The sequence below is a fragment of the Hesperophylax consimilis genome, chromosome 1 (genome assembly GCF_061612785.1).
Source record: "Hesperophylax consimilis isolate HC1 chromosome 1, BYU_Hcon_1.0, whole genome shotgun sequence".
NCBI classification, from domain to species: Eukaryota; Metazoa; Arthropoda; class Insecta; order Trichoptera; family Limnephilidae; genus Hesperophylax; species Hesperophylax consimilis.
In genome coordinates, this window is record NC_142836.1 from 35,653,739 (window position 1) to 35,678,863 (window position 25,125).

At 34.4% G+C, this 25,125-nt stretch overlaps 2 protein-coding genes across 2 annotated transcripts; one reads left to right on the top strand and one right to left on the bottom strand.

The window, feature by feature from the left end:
* Positions 1–3,669: 3,669 nt before the first annotated feature.
* Positions 3,670–20,298, top strand: LOC149426779 (uncharacterized). The gene is made up of 10 exons (XM_089633218.1): positions 3,670–3,847; positions 4,739–4,959; positions 6,343–6,492; positions 6,702–6,793; positions 6,897–8,006; positions 8,077–8,348; positions 10,665–10,793; positions 11,108–11,195; positions 11,699–11,794; positions 16,558–20,298. The coding sequence occupies exons 1-10, from the start codon at positions 3,698–3,700 to the stop codon at positions 16,668–16,670; spliced, it is 2,421 nt and encodes an 806-aa protein (XP_089489344.1). The 5' UTR covers positions 3,670–3,697; the 3' UTR covers positions 16,671–20,298.
* Positions 20,299–24,107: 3,809 nt separating this feature from the next.
* LOC149426780 (uncharacterized) lies at positions 24,108–24,845 on the bottom strand. The gene is made up of 2 exons (XM_089638439.1): positions 24,597–24,845; positions 24,108–24,509 (listed from the first exon to the last, which is right to left on the bottom strand). The coding sequence occupies exons 1-2, from the start codon at positions 24,642–24,644 to the stop codon at positions 24,150–24,152; spliced, it is 408 nt and encodes a 135-aa protein (XP_089494565.1). The 5' UTR covers positions 24,645–24,845; the 3' UTR covers positions 24,108–24,149.
* Positions 24,846–25,125: the final 280 nt, after the last annotated feature.

The following is a 25,125-nucleotide window of genomic DNA, read 5'->3' on the forward strand; positions in this document are numbered from 1 at the left end:
AAATCCAACATTCGATTGTTAAAGTTGAAAATCTTGTTTGATTGAGTTAGTCCCAAAAATAAAGACATATCACGAATTTCACTACATTTAGCACACTGTAAATCGGCTTGGTTTGTAGCAGGTCCGTTGTCATCTTGGCTGGTCCAGTTAGGAAGGTTATAATCACCAGCAATAATGAATTTTGCTTTAGGATATTTGAATTTGAGTACTTCTATGTCCTCATTGTGATTTTTATACGTTTGCAAATCCGATGCAGGTGGGATATAGACACAGCCAATAATAATTTTTCCATTAGGTATATTGAGCAATACAAAAATTTGTTCAACACTTTTGTGTTTTACCGGTAATTTAGTAGATGATATATTCTTGGATACGCACAGCATCACACCTCCTCCGTTAGACTTTTTGCTCGTAATAGAATTTCGATCAGAACGATATGTGGTATATTGATGTAGGCCTAATTCTGACGAGCTGATATCAGCATTTAACCATGTTTCAGTTAAAAACAGAATATCGTGTGAGAAGATTGGGGAGTTAGTTTTAAGTTGGTGCAATTTTGTACGCATTCCCCGTACATTTTGATAATATCCTGTAAGTCTAGAAAATCTGTTCTGTTTGTTTTTTAGTTTTTTGCTTGGGTTTTGATGATTTTGGGAATTCCGTTGAAATGTTTGATTCGTAAATCGACTTCGCCCTTTTCTTTCCTCTCTTCTAATTCCTTCCAGAGGTCAGTTAAGTGATTTCTTTGTTGTAGTGTCCTGTCAGGTTTGATTATAATTCCATTGGACAGAGTAGTTTTGTTAAAGAGTATTAGTTTCGCCTGTTTGACTTCATCAAATTCTAATTTAATTGGCCTGGTTTTGTTTGGAATTTTACTTCCGAGCCTGTAAATTTTCACATCTTCTAGATTGAACTCGCTATTAATTTCACTAATAGCTGCTAATACCTTTTTTCCATCCTCCAAGACGCTCACTGTAGTTGAGTTCGAATTACACTCGGGGACGTTGAGTAAAATTATGTTCTTCGAGCGGGTCTTGCGTTCCTCTATCTCAGCGAGCACCTCACAATTGTATATGCTGTGCTAGGTTGTCCTTTTATAGTTGAGCTGAATCTTATGTATTTAGTTTTTGTTATATTCAGTGTTAGTAGAATTTTGTAAAGCCACTGTTTTATCGCATTGATTCCACTTTCAGCATGTTTATGAGTTTGAGTCCAATCCTCTCCTTCAAATAAAACTACTGTATCGTCTGCGAATGTAATATTTTTTCCGCCCACCGTTAGCTCGCATAACTCATTTATGTAAATTATAAATAGAAGAGGTCCTAATGTGCTTCCCTGTTGCACCCCAAAGTTGGTGTCCAGTGAATTACTCACCGTTTTGTCCACAATGGCCTCAAAATAATATATGTCGATATGTGGACTGAGTTCCGTGATCCGTGACGTCAGAATCAAAAAATTCAGTCGTTCCAAGCAAATACGTGTTTTAATATTTTTTTATATAACGATTTACAAATTCTCCATAATAATTTTTAATTAAACTTTGTTGATCTATTTGAACATATATTATATATACTCGTAGGAGATCCCATGAACTTTTTTATGGTCCTTTGGATTTTGCCTATCGGGATGCGCCAATGAAAAGAGCGACTCAATTTCTTAACAATTCTGCATTGACCATCGTCATTGTCAACGTCCTTACAGAGAGTTCAGCAACTACTTTTGAGGCATGTAACAAAATAGTAAATATAATGCCAAAATAGTAAGCAGTAAATTTATAATTATTATTTTATAATAAACTATAATTACACGGCCTCCGTGGTCGAGGGGTAAGACTCTCGATTAGCAAGGCAAAGGTAGCGGGTTCAAATCCCTGCAAAGTAAATTTGTGTTATAAAAATAATAAATAGTATATCTCCGGCACGTTCCAGAGTGGAAGATACTCTCAGTATAGCATTGCTGTAAGACCATCAATCAGAATTGAAACGTTGCTTGAAATGGCTTTGGACGTGTTTTGTTACCAGATCTGAATAGCCAGGTACTTTCCCACCTTCCTCTTCCCCATCTTCTTCTCCTCTCCATTACCTCCAGCCTCAGAAAATACACCAATTGGGGATGCCATAGTATCACTCATATAAAAAAGCAGGCAAGGTGATAACTTATACATAGCTGTGTGCATACGTATATTCGTGCTCGACGCTTTGGCTCGATCGATCATCTTGACTTGGAACAATGCTCATTGTTTCATCCACACGCTCGAGTAGCTTGACACAAGACGCTATACAACCGATAAGCTCAGTCAAAAAATAGTAAATTTCTGTCGAACATTGAGCAAGAATCACCACCTGTGAATCTTTTTCGCATCGAGCCGTTCACCTGATATCGAACAAAAAAGCATCGAGCGAGAAGTACACACGTTGAGACAAATTAGAATAAGCGTAAAACCATCAAGCATGAACGGGCGTGTAGTCATATCACCGGCAAGGTTGGGATCATGAACCTCAAAAGCTCTAGACCAGAGGTTCCCAAAGCGGTCTATATGGACCCCCAGGGGTCGATATCGGCATGCTGGGTGTCTATGTCAGCCAGAAAAAAATTCGGGGGTCCAGGAGATTCAAATGGGGGTACATACGAGTGGACCCCCATTTACCTTAAGTCAACATTAAGGAGTTCCGTAAATGACACAATAGACCTAACACAAATATAATAGACTGAGAAATTACTTATTTGATATTTGTATTTTTATATTTCGTAAAGTTGTTAATTGAGGTATATAAATAGAGCTATGTTCCTTTTCTCGTCAGAATTAATATATTCAAGCAAAACATTGCACATTGGAAGCCGTGAATTTTCCTAGTTCCCCGATTTGTTTTTGAAAAACTTCCGGGGTAATAATGACGTTCAACATTTAAATGCACTTCACACAGACTTTAAAACTAAGTCTGAGGACATTTTGACTATGGACATGCAAGTTGAAGAATCGGATATCATGTGACAAGAAGAACTGACCGGAATACGCACTGACAAAGAACTTAAGGGGCAGTAAGTTCTGTAGGGCTAGCTACAGAAAGAAAATTCCCATTGCTTATTCTACTTCATTTTCATTTGGTGTAATACCTCACAAGGGTGCCCCTGTCTGCACAATATAAAGACAGAGCAACTATACCGCCACCCGGTTGTTGGGCAGGCAAGGGTAGGGAATATTTCTACTAAAAAAATAAATGATTATCACATCGGACGTTAATAATTTTAGGAAAATTCGATATTCGGCAGGCAGGGGGTCTTCGGAAAAAAAATTTGGCAAGTGGTCTACTGGGCAAAAAATTTTGGGAACCTCTGCCCTAGACAGAGCATTAGTGCGATTTTGTATGAGCGGCGTTGAAGTCAAATCCAGGATGAGGGGAAATTTGGTTTGGCAGCCATCTTATATGATAGATAAACTTTTAGAATGCAAAGTGATATATGACGAACCATTTTAATTTCATTTTAGTATTTTTAATCTTTTCTGAAAAATCTTGCTGAAAAGCGAATCTTTTTGATTTTACAAATAATATTGACGGCAAGTTATGCCCAGCCCTCCTCTTTACAACGTCAAACGTGAACTTTTTTCAAGATATTTGCTTCGCTCTAGGTCTAGGATATATCATTTTTTCTGTTATGGCAGCACTTTTAAGTTGTCAAATGAAAATTTGAAACAAACATGGAGACCTCGTCTGATGAAGAACGTGATACAATAATAAGAAACAGTTTTAGAATGAACAAAACTAACCGAAGAATTATGCCTTATGTAAACCAAACTCCAAAACATGTGAATAATCAAAGTGTTGCATTGAAGATTATAAATCGCGAGGTATGTTTTCCAACTATTGCAGATATGTTGTTGTTTGGCAAATTTAATGATAGACCCGTATCTCAACTGTTTTCATTTCAGATAAATTAACCAATTTGCACGAAAATCAAGTATGATCTGCCAAATTTGATTTCGTGTACATTGATTTTCTTTAAAAAGGTTTTATATTAAATTACGTATGCCTCTCGCCCTTTGGCGATTTATTATTATTCTCAGTATTTCCTTTTCACCTCTGTGAAAGCTATTTCAGTTATTCTTTAAAATCATTCATAACACAAGTAAATGAAATTACAGAAAATAATTGACTCTTTCAGTACGCTAATGGTACAATTATTTTGCACCACAGAATTTTTGTTAAATAAAGTTGCACCCCATGCCTTCTGTTTCACTAGGATAATTACCAAAACAATTGAGAGGGTTTGGTTTATCTTTGTCATCACAGCAATGACTATTCACTGAAAATAAATATCCAATGCGCTTGTTGTTTTTTGAATAAATATTTATCACTGTCCTACAACCATTATTTCTTCAACATGCGTGCAGTGTTAGGTTCGGGTCTGGCAATTGTGAAAAATTTATAGCTTTATAGCTTATCTAAATATAAAGAATTATTATTCAACCTCATGGACAACTGCTTCCAATCTCACACTATTTGTGTCTATGACTGAATACTATAACATAGACTCTCTTTAATAAGTGCGATCAAGCAGCTGGTCTGTGGTGCCTTTGATATAAATCTTAACCTTAAGAATTGCAAAAACAAGTACCCAATTTTACAAATATTTTCCATAAGAGAACTGTAGAAATGAGTATCTTTATAGGGTTAACTGATTTTAAATTAGTAATGTCGCATTTATTTCATAATCATGTACTAAATTAAAAAATTTTCAGACTCTTGGTTCATTTTCTGGAAAGGCTGGAAATGCTCAGAAACGGGTATTTGAAAAAATTCCACCCCGTCTAAGGTTTTGCCTCATGGACATGGTACCACCAAACTTCCTAAATAGTCATGTGTTCATGGGCTTCTCCCAGTGCGGACAGTTCCTTCTTAGTTTCACCTACCATATTAGCAGCACCTCCGGAAGAGATTTCAGGGAAGGGTACAGTTTTAGGTAAGTCTATTTGTCTTTTCTGTTTAACTAAATTCTTTTCCCATTCGTGTAGTTGGAGCGGTAGTGCATTTCCTCCGCCTCCTATGGTATACAGATCCACCAGAGCTTAGCTTAAAGACACATTAGTTTTCTCAGTTTTCACATAATTTTAAGTAAGTTATTCCATGCATTCTTTTAACTAGTGGCTGTAAAATCTTTAACTGTGGCTACTATTATCTCTCTAACCACACAAAGAGGAAGACTAAGTAGCGTTTTCAAAATGGTTATATTTAACAGGTTTCCTCAGGGTCACTGGATCACCTCGTTATTTGTACAATGTTACTTAAACTACCTGGGCCACCCACTCCCCTGGTTTGTTGTCACTCCACAATTTGTTTCATGTTCTACTATATATTGTTTTCTATTATACTCATAATTTGTTTTTAAATACAACTTCAGGCCTTTCAACATGTTTACCTACTAGTCCCAACAAATGAAATTTCTCATAAATTTCAGAATGCTTCCGTGATATTTTAAATATGCTTCTTTTTTAAAATTATTTTTGAAGTTGTCGTAAAAACAAATACCATTTTAGAAACTAGATATAATTATCTTTCCGGTATTTGAAATAAACTAAATTTAACACATTTCTGGGAGGAAGGGTAGTTCTACCTTTACGCTGGTCCTACTTGAATAGCGCAGAAGGCATTGCTGTCTGATAATTTTACATCAATCTCTTTGTAAGGGTCCCAACTGAATGTATATGTATTTAATAATGTGAACCAAGTCTTCCCCATCTTCAAATTCTTGTCATTTGTGTGGAAGAATATTTTATTAAAAGGAGACAATATTGAAACCTGTAGAACGGGTAATACATCTTTACACTTATCGCACTGGAGTTGCGGAATTTTTTTGTAGGATATGAACCAAAATTTAAAAAAAATTGTAATGTAACAAAAAACGTAAACCAACTTTGACTTCAATTTATGGAGTCGTATTAGAAAAGTTGACTTTAATTTCAGATAATTATTTTACAGTTGAGCTTTGTTGAATACTATGTAAAAAAATTTCATTCAAATCATGTGTTATTTTCAATAAATATAAATATATATATATAATATAAATATTTGAGATAAACTGAGAAGAATAATTATTTCTCTTTCTAACGATGAACAAATCACATACCTATCTCCGCATTGTAGAAAAAAAAGATAAAAATACTTTTATGACTTCGACGCCCCGGTCAGATATGTCGCTCACAGGCTCTAATGGAATACAATGTTTGTAGCTAGTAATGTTAAACCGAGGCTTGAAGGGTTAAACAAAACACTTATTACATAGTACAGTGCAATACTAGTTTAAGATCTGTAGACAGCACGGTATAATATCTGTTATGATTTCTAGGCTACATTTCCTGTCATGGGTTCCTGGACAGACGGCCAAGCTAGTTCACTCGGTGCCTCTGTTTGATGATGACTGTGTGGACAATCGGGTTGCTGTTTCCATGGGCCAGTGGAAGCACAACCCCGCTCTTTTGGTTGTTTATGGCATTGCGTAAGTTGTTTATAGAATTAACTTACAATTCACAGTATGTATATATTTCTGTCTGTTATCAATCATATATAAGTTATCTGCTTATCTTATGTAACGGTATTCAATTCTGTTTTTAACTAGGATATTATTAGAAAAGCAGTTGATTAAGTGTGCATGAAAGAAAGTTCTGAATATGTTCTGTATTTTTCACATTCAATTTGGTTTTGCAGGGAAATATCAACTGAAAATTCTTATCTCAGTGTGATAGGTGTCCCACGGCTAGGATGCCGAAAGTGTGCTGCCCTTTCTAGTTCTTCAGAAGGTACACATTTTATTAAAATTATCTCTGATACATACAATTTGGTTCTATTAATCAATAATGATATAAGTGATTTGATTTAACGTTTTGTGAATTTTTTTTTCAGAATTAGATTGCGGCGGCAAAAGATGTATTGATCATAATTTTGCCATTCATACAAAATTTTACTGCGCCGCTGAATCTGCGATTTGTGAACCTGTTGTGCAGCTGGCTTACCACAATCAAATCATAATCTACACAGATTTCATTCACATATTGGAAATAGATCTCATAATACCTGACCAATTGATGGACGAGGTAAACCAGGAGGAGAAACCTGTTCAAGAACAGTGTGTGCAGGCTAATGTTTCTCCCGCAGCTAAATATATTCCCCCATTTAGTCCTATAAGTACTGCAGCTGACACAGTGGTCCAAAGTATCTTGGCTGATTTCTCCGACATAGAGATGGAGCCATGTGTTAATCTGAGACCCGTCCAAGTGCCCGATATGTTGAGTCACGAAGTTTGTATCCAAGCCCTCAGAGGCCAGCCCTCTCCGAGTTGCAGTGAGGTGTATGTGGGAATAGATGATGGCTGGGATTCCGTTCCATCTCCTCGCACCCTCATCAGTCCACCGTTGCGCTCTCCACGTCGCCGTCCTACAGAAAGTCTTGCTAGATTCAACGATATGCACCGAATCGCCGATAAAACCTACGAGTTTGTTGAAGAAGCAGAGCCCAAATGTGAAAAATTAAGCTTATTTCGTAAGAGACGTCTCGCTGATAAAAAGTATGAATTCTCAGAAGACAACAGTGAAAATATTGTTCCTTTTAGAGTACTCCGCAGCAATAGAAAGTATTACATAGGCTCATCTAACAGAGGCCCTTCTAGAAGAGCAAAGTCACCTCCGGCTGAAGGAGTGGTCTTAAGAGTGCACAACCAAATAACTCCTCCGGCCCCAGTTTCTCCATCAGAAGTCAAGTGTGACTCTTTCCTCGGCACTAGCCATCTCAGAGACACCTCTGATGTAGAATATCGAGTAACCGCCATGCAAGAGGACGGCTCGTTGAGAACCATAGCCCTTCACGATAATTCATCAAAGACTTTATCGGATTGCACCGTTCATCCCCAAGATCCTTATCTGGTTCATTCTGAAAATTCTAAATGCAGTAAACACTTCACAAGGCGTTTTGTGGAGAGTGATGATGACATCACCTCCATTATAACTGATTCAGAAGGTAAGAACACCACATATTAAATATTTTGTACTTTTCTTTAAACAAGTTTGCTAATATTCTTTAATTTCAGATGACTGCATATCGGGCTATCATGTGGCCCTGCCCCTGGTGGCCCACGGGGCGGGCTACGCTCCTCTGCAGCCTGTGTCGTTGGGAGCGTGGGAGCGACTGCGCACCGCCGCCCCTGTGCTGCAAGCCTCGCAGCGCTCGCTGGACATCGAGCTGCTCTGCAACGAGGTCTGCTTACGCCTCTGTCGGCTGCACAGCAAGAAGTTCATCTACTGCTTCGACTGGGGATGCCACGTCATCAACGTTTGCCAGTCTAGCGGCTGCATCTGTGGAGTGAGTCTAATTACTTCAACTACCTAACTAACCATCACGCTGTTTCATCGCAGGGGTAGGCAGAGATGATAGACCGCCACACAACTCTGTCTCGGCACACACTCGTTGCTTCATTTACATTCAAATATATTCTCATACATATTCTTTTTTGACTTCTGACTCGATCGTGCCATGTCTGCCTCGGGCGTCCTCAACTTCTTCTACCATTCACATTCGCGTCATGTTCTCCTTACATATCTTTCTTCGTTCATCCACTACATGCCCAAACCATCTAAGCTTCCCTTTCTTAATCCTAACCATTACGCTTGCATTCTTTTCTGTACATGTATTTTTTTGTGTCATAAGGTTTACATGACTTAATTCACAACTTGTCCTTAGGTGAACATTGTAATGTCTTCTGTAATTCGATTAATGGATATAAACTGAACGACCTTCTCTTTTTGAGCATTTAGTATCCTATCAGTATTGAATAATTTTTTTTCAACAATGGTTAATGTCCTCGTTTGATTTGCATGTCATTATCTAGGTGTGTTTTAAGGTGATAGTCATAAAATTTCATTAATCAAAGTTTAACCCTCAGACTGTAGGGAGTGATCAAAGACAAAAGAAGTCGAGGATCTTTTTTTTTTTTTTGAGTTCTTGCTATGTACCTTTAACCGTACAAAAAATAAATAGTTCTCTGAAGTGTTAATTTCTTTGGATAAAAGGACATAGCTACCGTGACTACCGTTTCTCCTTTATTTAATTAAAATTTCCATCCTTAGTTCAATCGGTGTCAAATTGCGTGCAGTCGCATCAAACAAATTCTAATAATTCATTTCAATCGGACACCAATAATTTAGTCCTCGTGCGAAAAGAGAAAATTTTAAAACGTTTTAAAATATCAACCATCTTTACAGGGTGAGGGCCAGTAGCATGCTCTCAATACAAGTCAACTAATACTTAATTGACAAGTTTGTGCTATTGGCACTTGGCACATTCATCATTATTATTGGTATAAAGTTTTATTTTCGCATTGTGTTATTTTCATGTCTGGAATCTTTAATTATCAATTTTTTCTTAGAAATTTTTGTTAGTAAAATGAAAAAACATTGATACATTATTTGTGGATAACGGTTGGTAGAGACAAATGAAGGATGTTATGAGGAATCACTGTGTCTTTATTATGTGGACAGTATAGTTGTTTGTATGTATCACGATGGGATGGGATAGGTCACATCACGGCGGGATGTGCATGCAAAGGCGAAGGCTTCTGATGATGTTGTATTTTGGTTTGCTTCACGATGGGATGCATGTAGGTCACATCACGGCGGGATGTTGATGTGTGCTCGTTGCATTGCGGGCGGAGACTTGATGATGTTGATCGCTGGTCTGATCTTCGGTTCTCGACGCCATGGGGGTGGAGGCTGGACGAAAGGTCAGAGACGCGAGTGGATCTCGACGGGGGGCGCACGAGTTGTTGAGTACTAGACTGAACTGATTCGCTGGACAAAATTGAACTGTGGCGTGGTGCGGCGCGCTTTATATAGGTGCGGCGCTTTGTAAACCCGCCCGAAGAATTCTAGAAGTTGCAGCTAGACTGGTGGGTAAGTTTCCAGACTATGCTATGCTCTGCCTATACCGGAAGTCTCGAGCGTTCTAGGTTGCGAATGGCTCATATTATTCTAGTAGCACTTTGCTACATATGGAAAAATGGCGTTCTTTTTTCTTTTACGTGTATTGTACTCAAAACTCATGAACGAATTGAATAAAATATATAAAACGTGTTGTCCATTTATTGAAATACCTCATAACATATAAATTTATTTGACTCTCAATGTGTTTATGCTAACTAGTCAAATGAAATGTTTAACAGCCCATATCTCAGAACTCACTTTTTCACATAATTCTGTTTTTCCGTATAAGGGCTCAATTGTACTGTGAATTTCTGTTGTTAAATTTGCCATATTAAATTTTAATTTTTTGAATCTTTTAGCAACAATATTGACAAAGCTATCGAAGTTTTGGTTTATATTTAAGTATAAAATGTATAAGTCACTTTGTGGATTTTATTGTAATGTATGCATATTATTCATAACATGATTTTTTTGGGAAAGAATATAAATTTTAAAATGACCATGAATAAAAATTTATTCATTTGGTGATTTGTTTCTTTCTGCTTAGTAATATGATGTTAAACGGATGATCATGATTATTCATCAACCTGAATTTAAAGTGAATATTATGTGTCTATAAAAAGTTGTTTTTGGTTTGTATATTTTGTAAATCTACATTATTTATATATTAATGTATAATATTATTTTGTTTATTACGCAGGTATGTGCCATGTGGTTATGGGCTACGGAAGTGGACACTGATGATGATGACGGCAAACCTTCCCTGTGCCATTCTTGTAAAGATAGCAACTCTCTGTGCATGGTGCACAGGCGACAATACTCAGCCGAGGTAATTATGTAACATACATACATTATAATGCAAAATATATTATGATTTACTTTTCTGAGTCCTCTTCGTTTAAAAAATAAATACATTTTAAATATTATACCTTCTACTTGAAGGATGAAAAAAACACGTACAATGGTTCGAAGTTTCATGCTTGTGAATTTTTGTTTTTTCAGTCCCTTTTTTCATCAGAAATTTGTTTATTTTTTATAAATTTATTCTTATGGTTCGATTTCAGCCGTTACGGACTGCACGCCATTGATTGTCATGCTGTTGTTTTTATGTATTTCTGAATATTGTTATGCATTACATTTCAGTGCCTGTTTGTGTGGGACCTAGTGAGTGGGTTATACAGAACAGAGCATGCAGCATTCAAAGAAGATTCTACTCAAGACACTATTAGAGGTTTGTTATCATTGTTACTAAATTACACTTGGTTGTTGTCAGATTAAATTATATCTACATAATTAATCTTTACTTTATATGTAACTAAATCATTGTTGCCTTCATTATCATCACTTACTTGCAGAGAATTATGTACACAGTCATTTTAAATTTCATCATACTTACATGATTCCATTTTCAAATATTTACCCACTTTTAAGCTAAGATAATAAATAAATTGTCAACATAATGCAAAAATTAATTAACTGCAAATTTGACCGAATTGGATATTGATCCCTAATACATATATCATTAAAAGCTGAATGATGTATTATGATAACTAGAAAATTTTTGTCCTCAAATTGAACATCAATAATTTTAATCTTGCCATTTTTGTAGAAAAATAATAAAATATTTTTGTGGATTTTTGTTTTGATTAAAATAAAAAAAACCTCACCTATTTGAAAATGGAATGAAAAGAGGTGACTTGGAAGATTGTTGGTTTATTTTTTATTGTTTTTCAGAGTGTGGAGGAGATAGAGCGAGACAGATAGCTCTGCAGCTTGCACCCGTTTCATCTTCCTTTAGCCAGGACAGTAGACTACTGACTACTCTAACAGGTCAGTGTAATTTTATTTTTTTACTCTAAACCCCGCCGCTGAGGTATAAAATGCCAGAAACATATCAAATCGCAACTTGAACTTAAAAGCGTGTGAAGCTTAAAAACACAGACCTAAACACTTGTTTTCGTTAACTTAAGCCACAGGAAAAAATCTTTTTCTAACCTCATTATTTCCCTAAATTTCTTCCCTTGCAAACGTATTTACCCTCCCAACATTTTCCATTTAGGCTGTGGTAAACAAGCAAATTATGACGATTTCTCACCGGTAAGGTGTTGTCATCAAGATTACCGTATTGTCAGGCAGGATTGTTGTGTATTGCCTATTCTTGTCGACATGTTGGCCTGTCTTGCCTGTGAGTTCACCCGGCTACCGATATTACGACAATATTGTCGGGCCAAATCTATTTCCCTCTCACTCTGTTACATATGTGCATCTCTGTTCGCCACCTACCTGCAACCAAAGAATTCGATTAATATTAAATTATTTAGAGATTTTGCTTCCAAGTTTATAAATATTTGGTGAAGTTGTTAGCTCATAGTTATAAGCAGGAGATTGTTTTTTTGTGTTGTGAATTTGTTTCATACATTTCGGCAATCTTGACGAGACAACAATATTGACAGTCAAAACAATTGTTCGGCAATAGGTAATTATCTTGCTCGTTTACCAGCACCTTTATTTAAGTCAACTCTTGTTAACTTTGGGGTGTTTCAAACCTCATAACATTTGATCACCATAAAGTAAAAGATCAGGGCCATTTTGAATTTTTGACTTTTTGCTCCCAGTTTCATTGTCATTCTCAATCTGTTTCAGCCTTTGATTTATCAAATCAGGTTGTTATTTAATCAAAAGCCGAAACTGGCTGATCGGTTTGAATTTAAAAATTATAAATGGCGTTGATCATTAACTTGATAGAGTTTGAAACAACTTTGAACATGAAACACTAAGGACGGGTTGTTTCGAAGAATTTGAACAATTCATCAAATTTCAACATTCATTTTCGGGTTCTGTGAAAGTCCTATTCAAGTTCTGTTACTACATCATGACAGGCTAGTTGCTTGACAGAACTGAAATAGTAACAGAACTTGAAATAATCTTTCACGGAGTTTGAACAGTTCATCAAATTTCAAAGTTGATTTTATTTATTTATTTATTCATATTCATATTCATATAATGGCTTGTATATATGGTGGTAAACACGAATAAATTAAAGAACAATTATGTGTAAACAAAAACACTATAGAAAATGATGCAGTTATTAATATAAGTGCAGTAAGACAATGCATAATTCAAAAGAAATACAGTAGAACCTCGTTAATTCGAAATCCAGCGGACATCAAAAAACAAATTTCGAATTAACGAATTCCCACGCAATTCGAAATTTTATGAAAAAAAAAAAAAAAAAAGGCGAAAATCGAGTTCCTCGGCCGCCCCTTCAAATTCTGGTGGTATCTTTGGAGTAAATTCGTATTAATACGAATTATTCCCGTTTAAATCAAATTTTTGCAGCCGATTTTCGTCGCGAGTCGCGGCCCTTCAAGTTCAGTTATTCTAACAAATTCATAAAAATACCACACATTTCCGCTTAAATCAAATTTTCGCGGCCGATTAACGTTGCAGCCGGTCCTTTAAACTCGGATATTCGAAAAATACGATATATTTATGCGTAAACCGAAATTTTGCGGCCGATCCTTTAAATTCAGATATTTGAAGTAAATTTCGTAAAAATACGTCAAATTTCCGCATGAATAGAAATTTTGCGGCCGATTTCAGTAGCGCCGGATCTTTTAACTCAGATATTCGAAGTAAATTTAGTAAAAAATACGATATTTTCCGCGTAAATTGAAATTTCGGAGCCAATTTCCGTAGCGCCGGATCTTTTAACTCAGATATTCGAAGTAAATTTAGTAAAAAATACGATATTTTCCGCGTAAATTGAAATTTCGGAGCCAATTTCCGTCGCGCCGGAACTTTGAAATTCAGATATTTCAAATAAATTCGTAAAAATACGATATATTTACGCGTAAATCGAAATTTCGCTGCCGATTTCCGTCGCGGCCGACTCTTTAAATTCAGATATTTATATAAAATTCGTAAAAATACGATATATTTCCGCGTAAATCGAATTTTCTCGGCAGATTTTCGTCGCGGCAGGCCTTTTAAATTAAAAAAAAAGTATATTCGTAAAAATATGTTTTATTTCGGCGTAAATTGAAATTTAACGTTCGAATTCCGTCGCAGCCGACCCTTTGAATTCAGATATTTGGTGTAAATTCATAAAACTACGGCATATTTCCGATTAAAACGAATTTTCTCGGCCCTTCAAACTCGGATATTCGGAATAAATTGGAAAAAATAAGACATTCCAGTGTAAATCGATTCCAATTTACGAAATAATAATACTAATAAGGGCGATGTATAACCACGTAAAAATACTTTTCGACATTTTACCTTTATGGCTGTCTTTTAGATTCAGATTTACGAAATTTTTTGATTTATTTTCGCAAAAATCGAAGTTTTTCGAATAACACAGAAAAATTTTCGTGTGCGGACAAAAATAAATTTCGAATTACGAATTAACGAATTTCGAATTAAAAAACCATTTAGTATGAAAAAAATTTTCTGTGGATATTTTTTTGGCGAAAATTTCGAATTACGCGTTTTTTCGAATTATCGGGGTTCAAATTAACAGGGTTCTACTGTATATAGCAGTGTAACAATAGTTGAGCTATTTTATATGTACTAGGTTTGTATAAGACCTTTCATAAGTCTAAGTATGAGGTGAGGTGAGGTGAGTTATTGTTACCCACAAAATTAATTGTACTTGGAATAGCTGAGTAGGCATCGCAACTTGGCATTAACACTTCAGAGCTCTCAGCGATTCAATGATACTTGTAAATAAGAAATAATAATTTTTAATAAAATAATACAGACGTAAGTTGACACTATAAGATATCAAGGAGCCATGCATAAGAATAGTTTTCAAATTCTTTGAAGATTCTATTCAAGTTCTGTTATTATTTCATCATTGGCAGATTGTTTCACAGTACATAACAGAACTTGTATAGAACTTTTATGCAACTTGAATATTAAATTTGATGAATTGTTAAAATTCTGTGAAACAATCCTTCCTTGGAACTCCAGTGAAAAATATTATGTCCAGTAGATTAGTCAGATATCTCTGAAAAATCGAAAATTGAGTTGAGTATGCAGTTAAATGTACAAGTGTACTCCTTATCTGGTACAATGCTCAGGTTACTCATAAACGCAAGCAAATCAATTATAATGCGGATAAACTTGTAGAGAATTTCAGTTTAGTTATAAGCCAAAAGTAAAAAGTTATAAGTCTAAGGACGGGTTGTTTCGGAGAATCTGAACAATTCATCAAATTTCAACATTCATTTTCGGGTTCTGTGAAAGACTTATTCAAGTTCTGTTTTTATATCATTGTAGGCTAGTTGCTTTACAAAACTGAAATAAAAACAGAACTTGAAAAAGTCTTTCACAGAACTTGAAAATGAACGTTGAAATTTGATGAATTGTTCAGATTCTCCGAAACAACCCGTCCTAAGTGATAGGAATAAATTAAATGCATAAATTAAGTTGTTGAGCGCCCTTAAGGTGATTTTCTCACGAAAACGGCACTATGCAAATAATGCAATCATTATTATTATTATTATTGATAGGCTATTACTATATCCAACAAGTGTAACATAATATATCATATATCAAGTGAAACAAATATTTTAGTCGGGCCATGTCAAGAGAATAACAGAAGGGTATGCTTGAGACGATGTATGAATGTGAATGAAGCAAAGAGTGTGTGCTGAGATCGAGTTGTTTGGTGGTCTATCCTCTCTTCTTACCCTTGTGAGGAAAAGCCGTGATAGTTGTTTAGTTAGTTAGTGTTGACTGGAGTTATAAAAATTTGCTATAAAAAAACAGTTACGATGAAACTGTTCAGATGATTCTTGTTAATTTAGCACAATTTGTATAAAACGTTCCTTTGTTTTGATTATTATTTCGAAATGAAATTCATATTATGTAAACACAAAAATGTCTGGCTGATTACTGAAACAATTTGAAATTATTGAAACTAGAATTTTTTTGTCCAGACAACCTCTGATTCATTATTCAGATATCTCATATAATAAAGCCCATAACTCAACATCTAATCCACAAATCTATTTATCAAAGTATTTTTATTAGTAACTAATATTTAGACACCTGTTGACATAATATGTAAAACACAGGCACATATAAATAATATTTGTTTTATGGCGAGCATTCGAATATTGCTTTCCCCATTATCTCAAAACCCACAACTGTCGGGTGAGAATTTGCAGAACTGTGCGAAAAAAACCTTAATGAGCTTAGATCAAATGTCGATAAATGCTTTATATGTTTTTGCAATTGTTTTCAGTTCACCAGGTAATGTATCTTATTATAAATATATTTTTCATGTTTATATCATAAGATATTTCCCCTATCTATTATGGACAGTATTAGAGCTTGTACATGTGCACGAGGGCCAAACATAGTCATAAAAGTCGGAGCGCACATGTGCTTGAAAAACAGTCCACTTGTTAAATTTAAGAATAAAGAACGCCTTGATTCTGCCATACAAAATCCAGCACTGTACTTACTACTGACTTGTCTAAAGAGATAATAAATTCGCTTTGAAGTCACACCTGACAAGTCATAGATTTGATGCTTTTGATATATACAAGAGGTACTTAATTGAGATGTTTTTTTTCAAACAGGACGCTCTCTAAAGCGACTGACAGACCTGGACCACTGTATCGAGATAACCAAGCAGCATCCGGATAGTTCAGAGTCTGAATCCTCAACCACCGAAGAGAGCGATTCTGACTGAAGCCATTCACTGATTACCTCATCACTAAAATGTATTCTACCCCACTAAGTGAAAACACAGTAGTTACGCAGATGTACTCAGTTATAAAACAAATAATTTCCAATGTCGTCCGTGTTATGACATACATTTATCAAATGGACTATTAATGTATTGATATTTTCAAAATCTGTCAGTTTGTTTGCTAAACAGTTACGTTGCTGCTTTTATTATTTTTGTGAACATAATGTATTTCTATTATTAACGTTTTACACGTTATCGTAACGATAGTTGATACGTCAAGAATTCAGCATTGATACCCATCATATATGTATTGAAACGGCAACTTTGGTTGCCGATAATTTTTTGTTTGGGATAATTGAAAACCTGAGCTAGTTAACGCGGCCAAGAGGTTAATGATTTTAATCTCACTGTATTGTCTTTTATTCTGTGGTGATTATATTGCTCGATTTAGTTAAAAGAACATTCACTTTTCAATTAACAGCCACTGTATAAAAATTAACCATTAGTAAGTTAAAATGAACACAAAAATACTTGTTTTGAACAAACACAAAATATTAGTTTTTACACACTTATGATTTAGAATAAAATTGATACTTTTTGTAATCCTAGGCGGCCGCTACACTCGTAAGTTTTTCTTGTAAGTGACTTATGTAAGTAACTTATGTCAGTAACTTATGTCAAAATTATCAATGTGAACAACATTATAAGTTAGTTACAGTAATTTATATTAAGCAATCATAAGGTTTATTCGTGTCTGCGCAAACTTACAACCTTCTCACAGATTATTCAATCAAATTATGAAAAGTTGAGACGCTTGCGGGAAGGCAATGGCACCTAGACACATCGATGCTAAAAATTAAATGGTGGGTTTTCATAGTTTTTCCTATAAAAACTATTAATTAATTTGTTATTTTGAACTAAAATTTGAGATCGACTAGAAAAAAACGGTTTCCCAATACACAAAAATCATTTTGTGGCATTCGTAATTTTCTTCAGCCCTTTTAAATGTTTTTTTAACCCACTACACACTTAAAAGACGATTTTATGATTATTTATCATAACATTGTCCTATGCCTGTGTAAAGCTGGAAAACAACCAGATTTGTGATAATTCTAGTATGCATCTAGTAGTCGACTTTTTATAAATTGATCTGTTCAACTGTAAATTTAAGCGGCAACTTTTGAGAATGGCGGCAACAAGTTGTTAATAGTGGTTTTAACTAGTTGTTCGGCACAAAAGTGTATCGGTCGCTGTGAGCACTTACATAAGTTAAACTTCCGAACAACTCACATGAGCATTAATTACCAATAGTTTGAACAATATGTAAATGCATTTATAAGTAACTTTTCAAAAGCTAATGTAAACTGTAAATTTACCTCGTCAGCCATAAAAATGTAAAAGTTAAAAAAATTAACTTTGATTCTGGCGAATGACACCTCTGATAAATTACTCTGTCTTAACTTAGTAGGTCAGTTTTATTGTCCTTTCAGATACGTAATACTTTTGTTTATTTAGATGATAATTAATTGATTTGTTGATGTGTAAAGTAAGAATTTTTGAAGTAGAAAGATCAGTTTGATCTTTGCTGTAAATAATGCTGTTGCTTTCTGCCATACTTATCTGTATTACCCATTTTAAATACCATCTGTATTACCCGTGTATATGAATATATATATGTGACGAGGTTGCCCATTTCATCATTTGACAACAAAACATCATACAGATCAAAGATAATCGGACCGAGAAGATGTGTTAAAGTGTAATGTTGTACAGATCCTGGGCCGGGCCAGCCCTGAGCCAAACGGCGCCCGGCGCGAGCAAAATTTTGGCGTCTAGTTAGGTGATCACTATCAATAATATTGGGATTAGAATTTTTGTGTAGCACCGTTTTTATGAAAAATAAACTCAAGGGCGATGCGTTAGGACTGTTAGGTGTTTGGTATTATCAGCGCCTTGGCAATTCGGTGCTCGGAGCGGACTGCTCCAATTGCGCCCGCATAGGGCTGGCCCTGTACAGTTGAACATACTTTTGCAGTCTGTAGCATTGCTAGTACAGATTTTGTGGGTACAAAAAATCGTTTATTTTATTGAGTTAAAAAAATTGTTTTTAAATCTTTGTATCCGTGGTCTTCGATTTGAACTAATCAATGCATAATAAGAAAAATCTTTCTATATAAAATTATTAAATTATAAAAGACCTAATAAAAACATTAAATTAATTTTTAATAATCTAATAAAATTTTAATTCATCAAGCAATAACTCTTTTGCTCAAATTGTCAATGCATATAAAAGTTTTACAGTTATTTAAGTTAATTTCTTCTAATTGGCCATGAATATCTGAAACCTTGACTTCAATTTATCTTGTTTATTATTTTTAAGTAAGTGTAGGTTATATTATATAAAATTGGTGTATATATTAACTTTAAATGAACATGAATAATATGAACATAAACATGAATAAAATTAATTTGTTTAAAAAAAAACCTGTGAAAAATGATTTTTTTTTAATAAATGGTTGTTTGTTATTTATCCAATCAACTTGTTAATTAATCACTGTTTCAATTATTGTATATTGGTATTCTACAATAATTTATTGTGTCGGTTTGTCTGTCTATGTAACACAATATCAAAACCAAATTTCAGTCTAATTAAATTACAGTGAAACCCACATACGAGCAAGGTTCCCATATAATAAGTTTCAGGCATAAAAAGTATTGCATTTTCGGTTCCTACAAAACCTTATGAAAGGGTTTATCTACAGCAGTGACACCCCAAACTGCACAGATTAGTTTGTAAGCTTGAATTTGAATTTATTGAAATTGGAACTTTTCGGGAATTCCTTTCATCTCCTTTTATTATTTATTTTCGCAGCTTTAAAAATTACACCACAATTTTGACAAAGTGAAGAAACCTAACCCCTCTGCAGTAGCCAATTTTTTTGGAAATATTTATTTTAATTTATTTATTTATTTAAACACCCATTGGGCTTTGTATGTACATTGATCTTTATGATAAAAAGCCTCAAAAAGTAAAAATAGTATTATAAACGTCTAAATAAATGATTTCATTTAGGTCTTTTATTGGAAAACTTACATTAACTACAAATTGACCAACACTTGCAAACTAAATGCTTAGTTAGCCATTCCATGAGACTACCACAATTCTTTCACCGCATTATATATAGTAGCGATGGGTCATGACTCATTTTATTAAGAGCGGGAGCCATGTACCAACGTCGTTGACTCAATTAAACGACGGCTCAGTTGTGTGCTCACCCAATACGGCTCCTCCGGTACTGCTCCCAGGATAAGGCTCCCAGCGTAATAATGACCGTACGACTCTTGTTACCGGTACGCCACCTTGTAACATGAGGTAAATAAGATGTTAGGAAGTTACAAGGTGTAGGTACATATGTACAAGTCCAGATGTCGGACTGTCAGATGTCGTTCACGTCTCTGAGTATGTAATAACAATTAATACTTGGATAATTTTAATGGCGCTATTTTTTCTAAGATATCTTCTAATAAAAAAGGGTAACCATTCAATTGAGCCATGGTACGGCTTACCGGGAGTGGCACGAATATAGCTCATCAAAAAGAGGTAGCTCAATTGCGCAGCTCGCTCACGAACGACTCATCACTAATATATAGTGCGAGCATAATTCATCCCAGAATCTTACTCGCAACACAAATCAATTTTTCCCATTAAATCAATATAAAATAGGAAAATGCGTTCCATGCTGAAAAAAAAATCACATTCATGCATGCTCTGGAAAGAAATCATTCTTATGTTCCGAATGCCATTAACGATGTTCACAAAATATGCCTTTAAATAATCTCATTCCTGCAAGCTCTGGAAAAAAAAACATTTTAAACTTATTTTCTGCATTCAATTATTAATGTTCTCAAAAATTTTTCAGAATCACTTTCTTGTGATTCTGAAAAGTTTTTAGTTTTCTGAAATGAGTTTTTGGAGAGATATCATTCCTGTTCGATGGCATTTATTAATGTTCTCAGAAATTGCCTAAAGAATCACGTTCTTGCGAGCTTCTGAAGAGAAACCATTGCATATCAATGTGTCAATAACACGCGCCTACGTGTTTGCAGCTATTGGTATCTGAGTGCTATCAGCTGATTATGCGCAAGTGCTTGTGCTTTGGTTTTCCAGTCTGGGACTTCCCGGTATTCTCAGCACTCATTATGCAAACCGACACTCGCTAAGCGGGTCATTATTTTACAATTTGTTTTGCTCGTCATGCGAATCACTCGTTATGGGGAGGTGCTCATTAAATGAGGTTCCACTGTAATAATTAGTGCGACGCAACCAACGGGTTAGTATAATTTATTCACAAATTATGTATGAATTACCTATTTGCATATTATTTTTATATCACATTCAGTGAATAAAAGTGTTTTTTTGTTGATTATCTCGGGTCTAGTAATATTAATTAAACGTAATCATTAAAAGTCAAATTCTTCACTATTAACTAATATTATATTATACACAGTTAAACTTGGTTATAATTATCAAAATGAGGCTAACTGATATTAGAATTGTTTTTTTCCTAAAAATAGGAGTGTTGTGCATTTGAATAAAATATTTGTATATCATACCTTAATAATAAATTATTGTACCTACATTAATGATGCGAATAGAGAATTAGGATAAATAATTTTTGCTTATTACAGTTGTGAACTTCTTCATAATTGTTATCACCAAGTTTGACTGGACGTATTATATTTTTCTTCATCACAAACATTATACATATTATAAATCTCTAAGAATTTCTGCAGTGTATTTGCCACAATATTTGTAATAAAATTTGTAAAAAACGTGCAATATGTTTCGCTTTTATACTTTTATGTTATTTTAAAGTGGATGTTCCCATCTATCCAACAGCATTCAATAATTAAATTTGAAATGATCGTGTTAAAAATGGCTTTGGACGTGTACAACTGAAATGCTTGCCATGTATTTCACGCCAATAAACCGGTAAAGGTTAACATTTTAAAACCATAGACATCCAAATTGAAAGACTAGCCAATCAGAGAAAGGAGAACAAACCAAGTTTCGCAGAGCAGAGAGGGGAGTGACCGTCTCTCTTTCTGTAATTTGTCAATAAATGAATCCGACAGTACACAGGCAACTCGCATTGTCATATCACCATTTAGTGTGCGAAAATACAGTCTTCTTACGAATTACTATTCCTTTTTACAACGGTGTGCAAATTGCTGGCTGTTCAAAAAACTTAACCACAAATCCCTAATCGGGTGAACAAAAGTTTGGGTTTGTTTCCAAAATTGAATATTTTGTTACACTATTTGGTTAGACACTTTTACAAATGTGTTATAATTTACCCACCTCACTCATTTTTAGTATTGCTACGCAACCCGATTTGAAGGCGGTTCGGTTTTTTAACTTTCAGATCTTGCGCTGAAAAGTCCCACAATGGACTGCGTTGCAAACCATTGCCTTACTTTACTTTAAAAAAATATAATTTATTATTGTACATTTGATATAGAAAAATTCTAAGTTACATATTAGACCAAATAATGTATACATAGATATTAGATATATGCACAATGATATGTAACAATATGACAAGTACAATGTACGTCAAGGTTAAGCGGCAATACAAGCGTGAACACATAAATACTTTGCGCAGTGTCTGGTTATTTCAATGTGCGCTCTTCGACGGTCAACTTATGACTCATGTCGTAGTTTATTCAAAGCATTCTCGAACACTCGCGCCAAAAATACGATCATGTGGTTTGCTTCCAGCTTGTCGAAATGATATTCAGATTTCATATTAGGGCAAGTCTATCAATTTGGCTGTCTACGCTCAAAACATCGGAATTTTTTTCCGAATAAGGAAACGGTTGTATAATACTTATAAAACTATTATGAGCAACTACTCGATTACAGAAATCCATAAAGAACAACAGAAATCAATGAAAATGTAATTAGAATAAAAACATGATTGTCAATATGTAAATTTTCATTGCATTAATATAGCAATAAATAACAGCAGTTATTCTTTAAGATTTTTTCTTACCATTGCGTGCCGTTTTTAGGCAGGCAGAGAGGATAGTATGCCTGAAACCTCTCAGCACGAAGTCCATCTTTTACATGCACACATTCCATACATAATATGCTATTAAAATTCATTTAGGTGCAGTCAATACCTAGACCAATACTTTATTAAGAGGTAGGTTCATAACATAACAAGGGAAAACATCCCGTTAAAGTACCTACCTGTATAAAATTACATTGATAAAATCGTATTACATATTTCGATATTGCTAACATTCTGTACTGTACTGGCTTAGAAGAACACTTCTTGTCTTACTATTTTAAAATATGGTTAACCACTTAATTTTTTTAAACTTAAATGAAAAATCCATTTTATTATCAATTTGATACCACGTCTTCAAATTTTGGCCGTTTCTGTGTCCATTGATGTTTGAATAGAATGCTAAGACGATATCTTGTATATTTTGATCAAACACAAACTGTGTAGGTATGTATGTTCAATTTACTGAGTTCATGTTTTACTGGAAGCATCTTGCCAATGGAGTCTATATTCCATTCTGATTTAATTTGTTGAAAATCACATAACAATCCAAATATATGAGTGAGAATACAAATTCAAACTATATTTACTATAATATCTCTGCAAGCAAAAGATACATAAAATGTTCTGTTTTAAATTATAAGTCAATTTAAATTTCAATGCAATTAAATGCTCTACTCAACTCTACTGCTTTGGCATAATAAATATAAAAATATTCTGTACATTGCATTTGGCTTTTATGTTCTGAAAATAAAATGCTTCCTGCTCATAAATATTTAAAGTTCGTGAATTAGTTATAAAGATTTATGAGTTGTAAAAATTATGAACACGAAAAATACAATATTTAAATTTATCTTTAAATAAAATAGACCGTAATATTACATAGTGACTATTATAATTTTTTTGTAACAAAAACTTTTCAAAATAAATATTTATCAGAGGAAAATGTAATACATTGTACTTGTTGTGAATAATTTATGTTTTATTTTACACCCTTGAATTGTATTGCACATTAAATTTGTAAATAAAGTAACGATTTTATCCTGCTATCAGTACAGCTGATCCTTAAAAAATTTAATTATTGAAGACAATATTAGCGATTTCTAAACGAAAATCTGAAACAGGAAAATCAGAAAAGGATACGGTCACATCTAGGACTCGAACAAGGACCCTTGCCTTGCCGGGGCACTTTTACAGAGGTAAACACTCGGAAGAATTATGCTCAGTCGAGTTGGTGACACTGGGGAAAGGGATGAATTTTAACTTAGATTGATTGGTGATAGATGCTGCTAAAGTGCGGTTCAAAGCAGACATACACATTACACTAAAGATAAAATGATAAGTAATATTGTATTTTTTTAGTAATTTATTGAGACCAATTCTTATTTAAAAAAACATATATTAGTTACGAGCTGCTTTCTAACATGTCTTTATCTATGTAGAATTTAGCGAGGCGTTCAATATCATCCAAAGACATATTATCAATTTGTTTCAAGAGGTCTGCGTGGACGGATGTGGTGTGTTTATCAGCTACCGGCTGTGGGAAATGAAGCTTGAAGAATTTCTGAAGGGCCACAATCAAAGAATCAGGGGTTTTCACAACCAAATATATCTTGCTGTCATCTTTAATAGTGGGATACTCTGTCAGCTGTTTCTCATCGATTAGTGTCTTACCCAAGAAAAGTAGTCTTTGTTTTGATACTGGAGTCTCACATTGAGCATGAATTTTCTTCTTGACCTCTAACACAGTAGACTCCTTTTCAACCTGCAATGTTAAAATACAACGACATAAGAGTATTTATTTCCAAATAGCTTATTGTAGCAATAAAATACGTAGTAAATATTGTCTAACCTCAACTACACATTCGTCTCCTTGCAGTATTTTTATAATCAGCCTCATTTTTATTTATTTCGGTGAAAGTGTTGTTAAATGCACTATAATATAATTGTAGAAAGAACCAAGAACGTTTTAAACTATCTGTAATCGTAAATTTAGTTAAAACTGTCAGTCCACTATGTCAACACAAGTGTCAACAGTCACATTCGTCACATTTATGGTTGTTTATGGTCCTATCAAAAAAATCTGCTGTCAGTCACTGTTGGTCACTGTCAGATTTAGTGTTGCCACAGGGCATAAATAAACCACTCTCCCACAGGGACATGTCGGTTTCCATAAATTAAAATTCCTTCAGAAATAATCCATTTACAGCGTTAATTAGTTTCTTTGCCTGTATATATATTTATGTAATATTTCTTCTTTTATCGAAATTTTTTAACAATCGTGTGTACTTCGAACAGAATTCTCAGACCCGCGGAGCTAAAAGCGGTTAAATGAAGAACACGCCGCTTTATGTTTATTTATTTGTAGATTTGTTATGTGG

Excerpts from the sequence above, each read along its gene's own strand:
- LOC149426779 (XM_089633218.1), top strand. The coding sequence starts at position 3,698 with ATGGAGACCTCGTCTGATGAAGAACGTGATACAATAATAAGAAACAGT. Across the intron at positions 4,960-6,342 it reads AGGGAAGGGTACAGTTTTAG|GCTACATTTCCTGTCATGGG; the intron begins GTAAGTCTATTT and ends TATGATTTCTAG. Across the intron at positions 6,493-6,701 it reads TTGGTTGTTTATGGCATTGC|GGAAATATCAACTGAAAATT; the intron begins GTAAGTTGTTTA and ends TTGGTTTTGCAG.
- LOC149426780 (XM_089638439.1), bottom strand. The coding sequence starts at position 24,644 with ATGAGGCTGATTATAAAAATACTGCAAGGAGACGAATGTGTAGTTGAG. Across the intron at positions 24,510-24,596 it reads GAGACGAATGTGTAGTTGAG|GTTGAAAAGGAGTCTACTGT; the intron begins GTTAGACAATAT and ends TTAACATTGCAG.